Source organism: Centruroides vittatus, unplaced genomic scaffold (genome assembly GCF_030686945.1).
Source record: "Centruroides vittatus isolate TY-2023 unplaced genomic scaffold, ASM3068694v2 scaffold_386, whole genome shotgun sequence".
NCBI lineage: Eukaryota > Metazoa > Arthropoda > Arachnida > Scorpiones > Buthidae > Centruroides > Centruroides vittatus.
Window position 1 is genome coordinate 4,530,784 of NW_027122706.1, and position 18,389 is coordinate 4,549,172.

An 18,389-nucleotide genomic window follows, 5' to 3' on the forward strand; every position below is an offset into this window, starting at 1 on the left:
GTCGAATTTGCTCTGTATGCAGCTTAATTATCTGACCATCCTCTGTGTGGGCCAAATAAATGATGTTTCCTCTCACATCAGTGATGTCAGCTGGGAACCAGTGCCTGCTGGAATTGCAGTTTGGAATATAAATTGGATCACTGGCTTGGAAAGCTCAGTTTGGAGATTTCAATTTAGGTTTCTCATTGTTGCCTTCTTTTGAAGCTGAGGGATAGCAATTGTTTATGCAATTTCGCAACTTCTGCCCTATCAGCAGTTTCGCTGGACTCACTGCCATCAGATGACGGGGTCACATGCTGTGATATTAGCATTCTTGCTAACTTCAATCCAATGTCAGCTCCTTTGATTTTCTTCAGAGTCTGTTTTGTAAATTGCACCATCCTATTCGCTTGTCCATTAGACGATAGATGGAAGGGTGCCATGGTGATATGTTGAATACCGTTGTTACTAAGGGTTTACTAAACTCGCATGACATAAAGGCAGCGCTGCTGTCTGATACAATCACTGTTGGAATTCTGTTTGTAGCAGTTTCCTCAACACCTCCTTAATCATTCAACTTGCAGATAGTCAACAGAACTATATCCACTTCTCAATCCAGTGTCTGGGAAAGATTCAGAGCTACAGCCTAATGAGGTAGCTCCATCCAACTGAAGGAAGACTTCTTTGAGCAAATCCTGTTCCTTCATATCCAGGACAGTATTTGTAAGTATCACAAGGAACAAGATTTGAAATCCTTCACTAAGATGTTTTGTATTATATAATTTTAGATGAATTTCAATAAGATTGCTTTAAAAACAAAAATAAGAGAACATAATTATGGCCCACTATCATTATCCATAATCAGGAAAACAACTTTTTGAAATTTGTTTCTTTTTGCAAAAAGAAATTTAGTTTCAAAAAGAAACTAAATACAAGTATTTCTCTAATTGGAACAATAGTTTGTGCTATAGACTTTATAATTTAAGTATTTCTCAGATTATTGATAGGAGATTTATATGTAGTACTCTTTTCACTGCTATACAATTGTAATACAAAAATATTTGTCAATTCATGAAATAAAAACAAACTGGAAAATATGGCATCACAACTATATTTAACATGAATAGTTTTTAAAATATTTGTTTTTATATAAAATACTAAACTCAAACATGTTTACTAAAATATTTTCAATGAAATAAAAAAATTTTAAAATCAGTTTGATGAGTGTTTTTTTCAAAGTTACAAGATATTTTGTTGGTTTCAAGAGAAAATAAATGAATAAAAAATCCAGCAATTTAAAAGTTACTTTTGTTGGATGTAATTTAATAATGCCAACTTTCCTTTATCTTATTTCCCATATTAGGGATGAATGTATTGAAAACTATTTTGATTGATAAATTAGTAATTATTATTTAAATTAGTGTACCATATTTTAATTTTTTATTTACTATATTTTATTAATCCAATTATACTTTATATGCAAATTCAAGTAATTGTTTATGTAATGGTTCCTACTTTGTTTGAAACATGTTGTTCCTACTTTGTATGAAACAAAATATATATATAAATAAATTATATAAGAAAATGTAAACATTAAAAATATTATAGAATTTTTCGTAAAAATATGGTCAGTCTTTAAAAAATTTGTTTTATTATGATAATTACTTCATTAATCACAAGGATAAATTCCACTTGGTTGGTAAATGAAAAATTCCAAAAAGTTAATTTAAAATTAATTTTATTACATTAAAAAGAAATTCCTTTCCAGTAATATAAAAGTTTGAATCTTTTAATTAAAGACAAACATACAAGTAAATTAAGTTTAATACATTCTCAAGCTATACTAAATATTCAAATAATAAGAATATACCATCTTCTATAAAACAATCAGTATACTGTTTCCAGGCAGAATTTTCTCCAAAGAACAAATGCTAATCAAAACATCTAAATATTAGACAAATTAGTTCAGTTTGGTCCCTAAAATTATAAACATTTGAATAAAAACATGCCAATAATAAGAATTGAGCATTGTTAAAATTCTTAAATTGTTTTAAGTGGCAGTGGTTGGGGATAAATATTACGCAAATATAGATTTTGCAATTAATTTATTCTGCCGTTTGAAATAGCAGACATACTTTGGAGAGAATGTGGGGTAAAAGAATATGCCCAATTTCCAATCCAGTTCTAACTACACTGATCAATCAATAGTATAAACCATGTATAATGTGTCTTCTGAAGCATTACTTGGAATCAATTCATGACCCGGCACCACACAAATAAAACCAAAGAACATAAAAGTTCTGATGAGAACAGCTGGAAAAAAAAAAAGATTTAAATTTTAAAAATTCATAAAATTTACACATAAAAAACAATCTAACTAAAAATACCTCTATCTGTACGACTTTTGCTGAAACACACAATTACATGGTTACACTGAAGTTGTTCTTCTGAAAATTCCAGCAGAGTCACAAATCTGTCATTTAAAGATATCTATCAATTATTTTAATTTTATGTAAAAGAAAAAAAAAATTAAGCAGGATACTTACGCCTCCTTGGATCCATCTGGCATGAATCCATTAGGCAATTGAATGTAAAGTTTGTTTTGCCATAATATGGTATCCCATTTTACAACGGTATGTTCAGATAACTGGAACTGAAATGTTAGCAAAACTGCATCCTGATTAGATTGTGTGATTATTTCTTCTTTCTAAGAGATCACAATAGTTATAGTTGAAATTTTGAATTCAGTTAAGATTAAAGTATCACATTATTTCCATACTTACATTAAATGGAACCTTGTGAACAACAGGGGGCACTTTCTTTTTCCCCACACCACTGCCCTCTGTGATAAGGAGACAGACGTCGGTGGCATGGGGTACATCAGGAGCACCACAGAGGCCCTGCCCCCAGAGAGAGACTATAATGACGAAGAAGAGTACTGAAAAAAATTATGTAAAAATTTCAAAAATAGTTTCTTTTAAGTTATAAATTTTATTTAAAAATGAGTTGATTTTTACTAATTGAACCCAAAGTATAAATAAAATATGGAAATCCAAAATTGCAAACCATAAATCAGTTTTCTATAATGCATTATCTATCTTTATAATGATAAATATGCTATTAATTTAAATTTAATTTATTTTCCACAATGTAAAGTATTGCATAAATTTAGTAATACTGTTGAACTTAATCTATTCAAATTCTTACTATTAATCAAAAAGAAAAAAAAATGTACAGTACATTTGATAGAAACCTTAAATTTCAAATTAAAATTCTGTACGTTAAAAATTAATATTTTCAAAAACTTTTATTTTGATCAAATATTTTTACCTTAAGCTGAGGATGACTATGTTCTATTGTAAACAAAAAACTTATTGGAAAATAAAAAAATTAAATATTTAAAGCCGTGTGTTGAACTTGCACAAACTAGGATGCATAATAGACATCATTTGACTTCCCACCAAATTTCATGCCATTATCTTATGCAGTTTTTGTTTCTTTCTCTTGTCAATTAGATCCCATGGTCTCACTAATTTACAACTTTCAATGCTTTGTAAAAGATTCTTTTAAGGAACAGCAAGTAAGTATAAAATTTTGATTCAAACTTGGCAAGACTGAAACAGCAAAGAGATTACAGGAGATGAAACATGAATTTACGGCTATGACCCGAGACCAAACAATCAACTCAGTAGAAAAATTGTGGTTCATCCAGACCAAAGAAAGCACGCCAAGTGACGTTCAATCTCAAGAACATGATCTTTGTTTTTTTGATAGGGAGGAATTATTCTCCAAGAATTTGTCCAACAAGGTCAAACTATGAATAAAAATTTTTATATGAATGTTTTGAGACATCCGTATGAAATGTCAAACGATCTTTGGAAAGTTCAGAACAGGTTGTTTCATCTTGAAAATGCCTCAACTCACAGCTCTGTATTCAACAGTTTCTTGCCAAAAATAAAATTGCTGTGGTGCCCCATTCTTCTTATTCACCAGATTTCCACAGCTGAAAGGACATTAATGTAAGAACATTGATAGAATTAAAAAAAAAAAAAAAAATCACAGTAAGTGCTTAACATCACAAAAAAAAGTTCCAAAAATGTTTCGAAAATTGGAAGGAGAATTGCTGAAATTATGTATACCTACAGAAGGAACTTATTTTGAAAGAGACAACTCTGAATAAATTAATATGTACAACAAACAATTTTTATTAAACAGTCCTAGAACTTTTTGGCTGCACCTAATAGTTTGTCAAAATGCATTTAGAATTTATTCACAAGTTAAAGTTTGTGAATTTTGGTACAGTAAAACTTGCCTAAAAATTCTTTATAATGGAGCAATTTTCTACATTAAATCTTACTGTAAGTAAGAAATATGTCCAAAACAAACTGAAGAGGTTTTTAGGTACAAAGAATGTAACAATTTGGATAAAAAGTAGAAATTAAAAATTCCTCTTTTAGACAAATAAGTAAAATCATCAAGGTTTAACCACAGAGCATGACAAACTATATTCTGAAAATTATTTCTTTGACAAGGTTTGAAGTCAAGGTCATGTGACAAGATCAGGCCTGTCTTTAGGTGTGGGCCTACCAGGCTTGGAGACCTATTCTGAGCTCTTCCGATAACTCAACGAGAGCAATACACGGGATATTCGATAAGTCCTCTTAGCGAAAGGCAGTTAACAAACCTTAGACAAATCGCTATTCTGGGCTCCATGTTAAGTGGGTTTTGCTACGGGTAGTCTGTAGAGATGCGTCTAGGTTCCATGCTATTGATAGCTATTACGCTTTAACCAATCACAGTTTAGTTAACATTGTATTTTTGTCACGTGACTGCAACCCACCATTTTCTAAGTGAAGCACGTGGTTTTAGCTTTGTTGTGTATCAGCGCTAGTGAAATAGTTTTGTTTTAGAATGTCGAAGAAAGGACAACGAAGCCAGCGAACTACAAGTCGCCAGTCCGAGATGCTCGTTAATTTTATGGAAGACAACCCGAAATTAATGTTAGGGAAGTTAGATGCTTCCTTTACCGTAAAAGATCGCCAGAAATTGTGGCAAGAAATAGCCGACCGTCTGAATTCCGATGGAGTCTGCTCACAAAAACATCCAGAAAGATGGCGAAAAGTAACTGATAGCTTTGAATATAAATATATGACTATCATTTTAATTTATACATATGCAAATAAAACCTATTTCAGAAATAATGTTCATGCTAAAGCTACTTACTTTAAATTTTAACAAGAAAGCAATTACATTATTCATATAATATTCATAAACAGTTAAAGTAATTATTTTTAAGCAATACAACAACATAGTTTATTAACTCTCTCCAATTGCTCTTGAAGTAAAATCATTTTTACACCAAAAGACACCATGTTGTTTTAACTTTCATTACGTTCCTAACAGCAGCTCCAGAGTGACCGATAACAAAAGCTTAGTTATTGTATGTGGCTATCGGCACTGAAAATGAAACGTACGGCTCGAAATAGCATGTTCACAGTTGATTAGACGCGAATCACATGGTTCAGATAGAAACTGGTTTTTATCGTATTCGTTAGCTTAACGACATTACTCAGAATAGGTCCCCTGGGCCTCCTAACACTCAATCTCAAAAATATGCAAAATTAAATAGAGCAACAAGTAATAAAATTATTATAAATGGTAAACAATCAAAAGATATATTTTTGTTTAATAAAATTTATCAAACATAATAATATAAAAACATATTTTTCTGACAAATTAAGACTATTTGTCAAAGTCATTAAAAGTGTATGTACTGATATTATGAAAAATTTTAACTATCAAATTCAATTCAATTAATTAATCTTAAAAAAAATTACAAAATGTCAGTAAGTATACTTTCTGGTTAGGCTAGTTACTTTTACTCAAATGTTTACATATAGAATTTTTGAATAAAAAATATGATTATTAAATAAATGTACATTTAATTAATAGTAGTTCAAAAATTTTATTCAATGAGATAATTACTTACCATAATTAATTCTTTTAATTAAATGAAATGTAAAAAATGAAAAATGTTTAGCAGATAAAGCTAACTGAAAAAAAATTTATGAACATTGACCCTCCATCACAAATTCCTTAAGGGGGCCAAGCTTATCTCGGCCCAGGTCTCAAACATACCAAAGATGAGCCTGAACAAGATTAGAGATGTATGGATACTTTTGTGATATTGGGACCAGTATCTCAAATAGTTTTAAAGTACCAATACCAGTAATCAATATTGGGTATTAAAACTGGAAATCCTGCCAGATGTCACTGTTCATTCTTCCAGGGATGCATATTCCTATCATTTCAGATTGATCTAATCTTTCAGATCGATACGTCTTTGTCACATGATACAGATTATTTCTGTTGTGTTTGTCATTTGGCAGAAAGTATATAAGTAGAATCAAATCATATTTACTCTAAATAAAACTGTTCACAAAACAGCAAAATGAAAGTACACTTCATGCATTCTTGCCATACAATCTCGCAGAATTCTCTCTCAATACTTATTTTTTCATTTCAGTTTATCGGATATTTTAATAAATATGGTGAGTAAAATACATCATTACTTTTAAATACTTTTCATTGTTGACAGTTAAACACTGTTTTCAACTGTAAGACTTTAGCCATGGAGGTTGCCATTGTTAATCTTTTCTATCCAATCCAAATGATCCTACCCTCCATTTGGTTTGTTTGGTCATGATCCAGTTGATCCTACATGACATTTGTATGAGGATAGAGATTAATAAGATCACTACAGTTCGTTTGTATACATGATTTGAATGATTAGAGTAATCTTGGACCAGATTGACTCCAAAAGTATGTGCCCCAGAGTTGTTTTCACTGCTGAGAAGGTACTTTACTCATTACAATGAAGGATAAATGGGCCCCAGAGCAGCATGTAATATTTTCTTGCTTACTCTAAGGAATTGAATCCTGGCTATCTGGTTCAGAAGTCAGTACTTCAATTTATACTTGTCTGATATCTTATGCACACAAAAGCCCCAGATCTAGTCCTGCAAATAGGTCTGTAATTACTACTGTACATGGAATAGGGATGAATAAGAAATCATTGGTGATGAGGTTAAATAGTCTTTATATTGAAAGTTCTTTATTGTGTTCAAATTTTACAGATGTCAGTGCAGACAAGTATATTCAAATTGTAGCTCATTTTGATCATTGATGGTCCAGTTGATAAACATTATGCAGTACTTTTTGTTTATTAAACTAAATATTTTATTTCAAATTAGTAATCAAAACTCTAGGCATATGTTGATTCTGGAAATGAATAATTTTTTATTATGTAAAATTTTATGACTAAAAATTAATGCAAGTTTAACATAACTGAAAATAGTGTAAAATTCCATTTTGGTTTCTGATTTGGCTGCAAAACCCAATTTTGGACAGACCTTATCTGTCTGAAAAATGTAATACCAGATCCAATACACAAAGTAAAGTATCAATACTGGCATCAGTATTAGACCAAAAATATCAAGTACAAAAAGTACTTGATACCGAAAGAAAGTGTCAATACTAATATTGTATTGATAGTATCAAAACATCCCTAGACAAGAGGGACATAGACAGTCTTTGTTGGAACTGACCAAAGGAAAAATTAATACTTTTTAGAATCAAATGACTTCATAAAAACAAGCAATGAATGTTATTCATGAAAACAATGAGAATAAGGTAACATGCTGCCCACCAGTTCCTTACATGGAGCAGTTAGTAACTGAAACAGAATATTCAAAAACAAATTGATTAAGCAATGATTACAGAGATTGATAAATAATAATAGTATTAAAATTCTGGAAAAAGCCAGATTACAATAACTTGGATTATAATGCAATTAGAATTTATAGACAGCAGAGTGAAACTAGTTTTAGGACTCAAATTGGCTTGTTCACTGTCATATGAGCTCATATTCAAATACCTAAAACAAGTTCTTGGGAACAATTAGAACTTTTTGCAATAAAATAGTTCAATTTTTGATCCAGATCCACTCACCTTTGGTTGAAAAATCGCTTTGAATTAATTCGGATTAAACCTATTAATAAATTCTTTATATATTTGTAAAAGTGATTTTACTCTTAAAACTGACATCTAATGAATATCCTAATTCCTTTAATCCTTTTGAGTTTAATATTTATTCCAGGTTTGAGTATTAATTTCTGTTAAGCAAAACACTTTTCTTCTTCATGACTTAATTTTCAAAACAAAAATAGGAATAATCAATTGTCTCTCCTATTGCTGAGCAGAAAAAGAGGTCCAAGTTATAAAATTCCTTACAAATATTAAAAAAATTATGGATCAGACCACCACTAATCTTCTGGATCTAGAGACCTGGAAAGCCTAGCTGCCACAAATTGTGTACTATAGAACAAAAGTGCAACTTCAGACTTTATACAACTATGACTTTGGCCCAAAATGAGATAACCATTATGAGTAATTTAAGAAATAGTGTGACAAGTTTTATTAAAAAATAATAGACTGAATTGAAAACTGAATGCAAAAATATAATTAAAAGTATAGCATAATGTTATTTAATTTATTTATTTTTCCCTTTTATACTTAGTATAAATACATGGAGATGAAGATGTTGGTTTCTTCCATGTAAAATTACTGGGAATAAAGATATAGTATCTAATAAGAGGTGGTCTCTGAAGGAGACCACCTCTTATTAGATACTTAGATCTCAAAATATGCAAAACAGTTTTTTAAACTGTTTTGCATATTTTACAGAGGAATAACCTCTAATAAGTAGTAGTCTGCATAAAAGACTGCTCTGTTCCCGATGATCAGACAGAGACATAAGCACATTTCAGTTTCTTTCGTGTATTTTTATGTAAAATACTATCAGCTATTTGAATTAAGGTTATAAATATTTACTATTTTTATTTTTTAGCATTTTAAAAACAAACACATAAAATCATATTTCAAAAATTTTTTGTTAAATCTTATGGATTAAGATCCCTGTTTGATAGACGATCCCTATTCACTGAACAATATTTCTAATAAAAACTATAAAACATTGGTCTTTGTCACAATTATATAAATTTAATAGGTTATAATATACAAGAAAGTGCAAACTGTTGGAAAATTTGAGAAATACAAATGTTTGGTGTTCATTATCATCATCTTTTAATAGTTCATATTCCTTATTTGTGATGTAATTTGTACATAAAAATGTTTTTTCTTCCTATTTTCTCCGTATTAGGTTTTTTTTCCATAACAATAACTGTATACCTACTTTTGCACCCCTCTGTATACACATACACACAATTTTTTTTAAAAACATTGTTTAACAAAGCCTACTCAAAATCAAATTCCTGGCAATTCATTACTTATAAATTACAAAAAATATTCTTTGTTTATAAACAAAAATTTTAAGCAAGTTTGCAAAAAACACAGCAAAAAAGTTAACTGATAAAAATACAAAAAAATTAACCCGAATCTATTTTGGGCAATTCCTTTTAATAAAGGAATTTGTTTACATTTTATTGCATCAACTTTAAAACATTTCAGTGTATTTTACGCTCTTCATATACAGTGTATCCAGCAATCATATGCAAATTTAACAATTATTACTCTATAATTAAAATCATTAATAGTTAAAGAGTGAGGGCTTTTTTAAAACCGTTTTACCAGTGATAGACCAGATTATCCACAGATTTCACAACCATTTGATAGTTAAAATATTCACACAAATGCTATATAAAAGGAAGATTTCGAAACTAAGTTGAACAATTGGTGCATAAGCCTAACTTCCTGGCATCACTGCGCAATTAACTAACACTCTCGACGATGCGATCACTCACCTCTTATTATTATATGAATCACTACTTATAAACGGCATACTGTTTGCTATATCTTCACTTAACTCACTTCTACTTAAATTTAACAATTCAGTTCGTAAACTCATGATGTCCATCGACTCTGGACGGCCAACCAAACTAGTACAGAAAATATGAAGCGATTTCTTTTTATACCGGATGGTTGATGACGTCAATGGATTAGAAACGTCCCATTGGTCATTTCTCGTAGCGACATCGAGAGAAAAATTCTAGAACATACGTAGTATTCGGTTGTCTTGGTAACCGTACATTTCATTATAAGGCTGAGTAATTTTTTTTGACCTATTTATAATAATAACACATTTTCGTATTCGGTAACATAAATATTAATGTTTTTAATAAACTTACACGAAAAAATTGACGGATTTAAATGGGTGTAGTGTGTTATTGAACGGATAAAAAAAACAATCACGTGACGTACCGTCTAAACAAAATGAAATTAATTACGTCATCGTCTAATACACACATTATTGAAAATGTATTAATCCGATATTAAATTTATATATGAATAATTATTTATATATTTTCGCAATTTGATTTTTCTTAATTGATTAGTAATAGTAAAATAGATTTACTGACTTAATTTTCTCTCAATTTTGAAAATTTTGTTTTGCGTTACGTAATACATCTATGTTATAAAATATTTCCAGCTTGATGCGTTCGATTTCCAATAATTCTTTAATGGAACGAAATAAAGATAAGAATTATTGGAAATATTCCTTCTTGTTTTTCACAAAGAAATTTAGAATTAATTTTGGAAACAATGCTATTGTTTCAGAATGAGGTTATTGTTGCGTCATTTAAAAACTTATCCAATAATTTTCATTTTTAGATTTTTCTGCTAGAAAAATTCCTTCTTTGTTATTTAGAAATAATGTCGTAATTTTGTTTAGAATTGTATTATTATCATTATTACCGTCATCGCGATAAAAATGGACAGATATACATCTTGTATTTCACAGATAAATCCTGGAATAAACCGGGCAAATGCAAACATCAGATGACTTTTATAAAGAAATTTCCTTCATTTGTATTAATATATTGTTTCATACTTGAAATTTTCTTTATAAATGTTTTATGCTTAAAAATATTCTGTTATTTTCAAAAATAGCGATTTAAATTGCTGCCTGTTTTTAAAATTAAATGAAAATGTAGATAGCTTTTTCAACACTTATTCCATAGGAAAAACAATTGAGACTAAATTCATTTATTCATCTATTTTTTAATTTCACCTCATAAACCTTATTATTTTGTGCACAACGACCTAAATTACATTCTGTTCTAATTAGAATGATCATTCTGTTTAATTTCCTCAAATTCAATATTCCCACTTTATTAAATTTCTATAAAAAATATTTTTTTCCTAATTATTACCTTGTCACACGAGTAATTATAAATATTACTAAACGGTTTCAATAACGATTTGTTTCGGATGAATAGGCAAAATTTCATCAGATAAAAATTTTATATTTTTAATAATATTATTGTTTTGAATATATTTCCATACAACAGAAATTATCGTAAATAATAAATATTTAATTTAAATGACAAAAGAAATTTTAAATATATAATTCAATAAACAAAACACCAGCATCAAAATAAATTTTTCTATAGCGGTTAATAACACGTTTACAGTGTATGTGTGTATTTTGTTTTACATAAGCGAAATCAATGAATATCGTGAATATTTATTTTTATATTGGTTTTTCATTTATTAAACTATTTCTTTATACATATATTATTAATTATAATGTTTCCACTAATTAGTACTGATATTCTTTATAGTATACTAAACTTAGTATCATTATACTATATATACGCAAGCAGAACTTTATATATAGAGACTATATAAAGGAATAACTAGTAGTGCTATTAGGCTATACCTTACATATTGATACTAGCAGCACTTAACTTTGCTTTTTGAGTTAAGTACGAATAAAATGACAATATTGCAATATCATTTTTTGAAAATCCTATATTCAGTTCTATAAATACAAATATAGGCCTAATAATTATAAATTAAGATCTTTCTATATAGTTTTCGATTGCATACGTTCGGCATGAAATATTTATATTCCAAATTCAAATTAATGAACTTTTTAAATTTGTTTAGTGGCATACCATTTTATTATTTCATTATGAAACCCGATTGAGAAATCAATAACTCTATTTGAACTTTCATTTCCGCTGTAGTCATCATATTATATTTCCGTACACTTCGTGTTACCTTGCGACGTGATCAAAACGATATGAAATCTTCATTAAGAAAATTAATTAACACGAAAATATTAAAACTTTTGCAATAAATTAAACTATTTTTCTTATCCCGTATTGGATTCTAAATCAGTACAGAATAATTTGTTAATTTAAAATTTTCAATATAACATCATTATGTAGATCAACTATTTTTAAACATTTCTTTGGCATGATTTTGTATATTCTAAGCCACACATTCGATGTTATCGCGTTGAAATGTTACAAATTCGGATTTAGTTCATACGATAAGCATAACATAAAAGATAACACGAATAAGCTAATAAGTAAATTAATTACACAAATTAATTACAAATTTCACTTTTAAAGATTTCACTAATGATAATTTTTTCATACTGTAGCGGTTAATTGAATTTAATTTTAAACAGACAATTAAATTCTTTCAAATCTTATATATTAGGATTTAATGTATTTAAGTCAATGGATCCAGTAATTTATTAAAAATAAGGTTAATGGCCGTGATTAGATTTTTTTAAATTTATTTTTTGGATAGAAGCCATAGATAAAAATTTATTGTAACTTCTCCAAACACAAATACTCAGCTTTTTACTATGGATAATTAACAATATTATTATTCGTATTTAAAGTTTAATGAATCGTTGAAAGGTAAATAGCACTATAAACATGCACCGGTGTATATATATTACACAATATGTTATTGAAAAACGAAAGATAAAAAGAAAATGGACTTACACGTCAAATATCATATGACGCTTATCCTTGAATAAAATTTATCTGCATTTAGAAAAATGTAAACAGATACAGATTGTTAAGGTAACTGTTAAAAATAAATAATTAAAAAACCGAAAGGAAGTAACAAATTTTAAATTCCATATGTCAAGTAACAATGGTATGTGACATCGCTTTTTAATTAAAAAAAAACTATATAAATGGCTTTTAGAATAAAAAATTGGGTAGGATTTTGTTTACTGATTTTCATTAAAAGTTATCTTTTCTATTATTGTAGATGATTAAATATAGACATTGCCCAATCTGGCGTCATCATAATTAGTAGAACTTTTATAGAGAATTTTAAATTATACATTTTGTTTAAAATATTTATAGTATTCGCGATGTTAATTTGAAATTAATGATATAAAAATATTTATTATATATAATAAGCAGTATGAAGACAACACAAGTTACGTAAAAATAAAATAATAATAACAATCCATGAATTAAAAATAAGAAACATAATCAAATATATTAATTCTATTGTCGTTTTAATGAAAAACAAACGACTCAATATATTTTTATTTAAAATAAAATATAGCGCCATTCATACGCGAAGTCTCAAAAGTCATAATTTCTCAACCCACCATCATCGAATTTAATCCAGAATAATTCGAGTCGGGCTTCCAAACAGACCGATATTATTGAAATCAGATTTGCCCAAGCTGTGGGCAACCCTTATAATATATAAATCAATAAAATAATCGTAACTACATTTTAGTTTTTTCTCCCGAATATTTTAAACTTAATGTTTCTTTTCGTTTTGGTTTTCTCGAATTGCGAAAGAATTTATTCTGACATAGTACTGTACAATTTTTTCTGTATTGATTTTGAATTGCGTTGTATGTTTCCGCATACCGTTGTGGCATAAATTTTCACATTATCTCAATAACTGAAACCGGCATGCGTGATGAATAACACGACCGCACAGATCATCCAAAGTAAATTATGAGGTTCGGAATCCTCTACGATTGTTTTTTTACTTAAAGTTATCAGCTGAATTGGCTAAGTAACGAGCTTTTCACTCTGAGAGACTGGATCGGCTCAGAAATTTCCATTTCTGGGCTGATCCCGATATGTCAAGCTTTGACTCTCATCGCCGAGCCGTTTTCATTATAGGCTACTAAACCCGTGATGAGTATGAAAGATTCTCCTATTAGACTATTCACAGTTATACAAAGGTGAAAAAATCGATCTGTTTGATCGTTAATTTCTTACAGTTCACTAAAATAATTAGAAAAATACATTATGTAGATGAAACTGTGTAGCATTATTTATTAATAGATAGGAAAAAAATCTGATAAAGACGAGCATTAATAATATATCTCAGTTTACAGTTTACTCATTAGCGCTATAAATAAAAAACAGGAATTGGAATCGTCTCCAAATTGAAAACGTTACGCTGAAGTTAATTTAAATTTTATCGCCGTTTCTTCTTTATTACTATTTTATCGCTTGTTAATATATTAAATAAATTATACACTACTTATTTAAATAACTTTTAAGTATTATCGTTAAATTTTGTTTTAATTATACTGAAACCGACTAAAAAGTTTTAAAATAACAACGCATTCTTTAAGATTGTATTTGTGATGTAGAAACAATAAAAATTAAAGTATTTCGTTAACCATAGGCCTAATAGTTTAATGAAAGATAAACAAAATGTACAAAAAAGAGATATAATTTAATGCGAAGATATTAAAGTAACCACTCGGCTATCAAATTAAGAATATTTGGATGGATATAGTATTCGATATGTAATATTAATTGAATAATTTCATAAGAATTGTTAACCGAATTGAAACGAATTTCATAATTTTGAACTCGCGAATCCGGTATAATTACTTTGTATAAAGGTGCTAAATTATCAAATTCGTAGGAAATTCAAAATAGTAGAAGTAAATAAAAGTCGTACAGAAAAATTTAAACTTTAACTCCGTCTGAACTTTGTATTGAACTTGGCATTGAGCTAGAGAAAGATCAGCGTGATCACGATTTATGAGAGTCACATTCCTAGAGTGTGTGCGTAAATAAGGATTGACGTCAGCAAATTAAAATCAATCAAAGGACTTTATTATCTCCTCGCACTGATAGGTTTTTCTTACGTATGCAAAGAATATGTAGCATATTATTTTATTTTTGGGGAGATGAGATAAAACTTATTCATTATTTGAGCCGCTCACTTGCCAAATCGATTAACTCCGCAAAACAAAAAGTATCAAAATTGATAATATAAATTATTTTTTTAAATTTCTTTTAAACTTTAAATTTAAATAAACGTTGCAGAATGCATTTTTATATACCGTTACATTAAGCTATGTTGTAGCTTTAATATAACTATTATATTATATTAACGGGGGATTCAGCCAGTCCCCCATAATGGGGGCTGGCTGAATCCCCCGTTGTATTTGGGAAAAAGACACGCTTAGTGTCCACATGACGGAAAAAGTCAAAGTGAAAAAAGTTCTAAAGTTCTTCAAAATATCCTTATAAATTTAAGAATGTAATATGCAATACAATTAATAGAAAATAATCACATTATTTCTTGTGCATTAAGATAAATGTCTTCATATTACATCACTTAATGTATTTTACTAACAATATCTATCTTGTTAATTATTTTTATATAATTTTTTTAATTAATGAGACATTCATAATGATTATAATATAATAATAATAATGATTTTTTCTATTTTATTTCTTTGAATTTGACACTAAATTTGTAATAAATGTTAAAGTACCAAATATGCAGCAGATATAATAAAAATTTATTTATTAGTAATTATACTATGATGATGTTTTTTTATAATAAACGAGCACTATTTGATGACGCAATTCAGCTCTGAAAAATATGTTTTTGATATACACTCAAACTTCGATATACAATCCATATATAGAGAGTGCACCGTCGTAAGGCACCAAGAATACTTGCGATAGTTGTGAACGAATCTCCTCCATAAATATTAAATGGAGGAGTCAACATCTTCAATATCTGTCAACTGTTAAATATACAATTTTTGCATTGCAAACGTCATCGTTATCATCAAATCAAACTCAAATTCGTCTGTAGTCTTCAGAACTGTATACAATTTTTACGGTTTCAGATACTGAGGTTTAGGGTCACAATCGATTTACTGCCAATTTTAAATAGTGGCGCTAAATCAAGGTTTGACAGTACTTTAAGAAAGTGCCATTTTTTATCCAGTGGATGAAATTTGAAATTTTTCTCATAGAAATAGTTTTTGTGTATTGCGAATGAGGATTACATTCTCCGGATTTCTTTGCAATCCGTTAATTAGAAATCGCTACGTACAGAACTGAATAGGCGAAATTTAATTATAACCATCCAAGATTTCCTCTTTATTCCTAAAAAGGAAATACCGAATGATTATAATTGAAAATTGAAAGTATTGGTGCTGTTGCAATTTCAAAATATAAATAATTAATTTAAAAAATTACATTATGTATATTATTTATTATAATTACATTACTAAAATAACAAATATATTTAAATACGATAAAAATCATGCGCAAAGTAAGTCTATCATATAGGGCATAACTATTATAAGAGGGTGACTATCTAAATCTATGGCAAGAGGGTGAATGACTTATGTTAACAGAACCAGTGACAAAATAATGAGTCTGGATCTGATGATAATCCCGATAGCAATAAATAAAAATTTCAAATCTCGTCACTTAAAATAATTTGGTTCATAAATCTCACTCTCCCACGCTCACCCGACTTAGGTGTTAAGACCCAAGTAATAGGTTATACCGAATAACATAAAACAACATACGGATCGTGGGCTGGAACTGGCGAAATATCTCCAACATCAGCATTTATTATTGTTTCGGCGTCCATTTCAGCTCTCGAATAATATTTGGTTGACTCCAGCGACTTGTTTCGAATTTAAATGCAATTGAAAGGAAATTATCGTCACGTGATTGGATATCTCCCAAATTCTTTTGTCACAAGACAAAATTCCGCTTTCAAAAGCATTCCCGTTAAACGATGCTTTTATTGTCTTGCATAATCTCACCGAATCTTATTCAGTAAATCAATTTATAAACAGTATCAACAATCAAAAGTCGATTTTTTTTGCGTAAAAAAAAACTGTTAAATTTGCACGTAAAAATAGCTTTATAGCGTGATGTAAAAGTTGCCAAAATCGTAAAGAATAGTCTGTTATAGATATTCTAAATGCAGATGTTTTTCTTCAGGATTGTAAACATCTTACTACTACACTTGACGTAGATAAGTTCGACCTCTAATTCTCCTTTTGAATCGAGAGTTAAATTTGACTGTTAATAATGAATGAATGAACGAATGTCAAATTGCTTTTTTTCTTTAAACTTTAAAAGGAGTATAACAAGGAGCAGTTAAATGTAGACCTTTATTGGTCTACGTTTAACTCTTAAATAAAATTAGTAGAATTAATATAAGAATTTTGGTTTCATTTGCAAGTTAACTTAGCCTACTACTTAGACCCAAAATCTAAATTCACTATTGAAATAAATGTATTGTTCCGACATTCGAAAACCACCACTGATTCTAAAACGCTAAAAATAGTTGAGTGTCTAAAAACTGTAAACTCAGTTGCTGTAACTAAACTAAAAGATTCGGTTCTTGGCGAAGGTGTGAGAATTGAGAAGCAAGTATTTAAACAAAATTAATTATATAAACGTTCAAATTTAATTAAAATGAAAGCTTTTATATTTTATTTATAATCGCATTTAACTTTTATTTTTTAAACCGCAATTTTTATTTTTATTTCGATTTAATATTCAAATAGTTTAATTTCAACACGTTTATCAGAACAAGTAATTATTTTGCCTATAGAAGAAGCGCTCAATACGCTCTTATAACTGTAGTAATTTTATTATGGTTATATGATTATTACATAAGTTATCCTACTGTGGTTTAGTAATTCTATTGATAAAACAAACATTACAACTGAATTATTCTGTACTATGTTATCCCGAATCAGCAAATTTTCAATTTTATATTTTATTTCAATCATGCACGCTTTTTCTAACATAACTTTTTAACCTGGCACGAGATTCACTTTACGTAATTTACTATTGATTTTTCTTTTTGTAAAAGTAAGTCAGAGCTACTTAAGCTTTTTTCATTTTATAATATATTATAAAGGCAATAAATCGTTATAATCGTAAGAGAAATGTGATTTTTCTTGTAACTAAAATTGCCAATAAGATAATTTTAATTGTTATTCTTATTAAGAGATATATTAAACACACAATTATATAAACATTTCTTTTATAATCTTTGCCATAAATAAATTATATAATCAAACAAGCGTTTGTTATGTCGTTTCATTGGCTTATTTCTAAGTATATGTAACAGTCTTAAGGTGTATATATGTATATTTGTATATGTATATGTGTGTATATGTGTATATAAGTTTTTAATCATAATTTAAAGTAAGATTTTATTAAAAATGCACGTCATCAGTATTTATAAAAATTCACGCCAGTTTAAAATAGATGAAACCAGTAATGTGTTTGCGTTTTAAATTGTTTTAAACT

The 18,389-nt window shown here is 28.6% G+C and overlaps 1 protein-coding gene across 1 annotated transcript; it reads right to left on the reverse strand.

Moving 5' to 3' along the window:
• Positions 1–1,700: 1,700 nt before the first annotated feature.
• On the reverse strand, positions 1,701–16,798 carry LOC136988929 (ornithine decarboxylase antizyme 1-like). The gene is made up of 5 exons (XM_067286952.1): positions 16,640–16,798; positions 2,763–2,917; positions 2,526–2,686; positions 2,367–2,452; positions 1,701–2,292 (listed from the first exon to the last, which is right to left on the reverse strand). The coding sequence occupies exons 1-5, from the start codon at positions 16,680–16,682 to the stop codon at positions 2,177–2,179; spliced, it is 561 nt and encodes a 186-aa protein (XP_067143053.1). The 5' UTR covers positions 16,683–16,798; the 3' UTR covers positions 1,701–2,176.
• Positions 16,799–18,389: the final 1,591 nt, after the last annotated feature.

What these genes read in the sequence shown, in the direction of transcription:
- LOC136988929 (XM_067286952.1), bottom strand. Translation starts at nt 16,682, where the DNA reads ATGCTGATGTTGGAGATATTTCGCCAGTTCCAGCCCACGATCC. An exon ending in CCAGATGGATCCAAGGAGGC is followed by an intron (nt 2,453 to 2,525) that starts GTAAGTATCCTG and finishes TTTAAATGACAG; the next exon opens with ATTTGTGACTCTGCTGGAAT. An exon ending in CAAAAGTCGTACAGATAGAG is followed by an intron (nt 2,293 to 2,366) that starts GTATTTTTAGTT and finishes TTTTTTTTCCAG; the next exon opens with CTGTTCTCATCAGAACTTTT.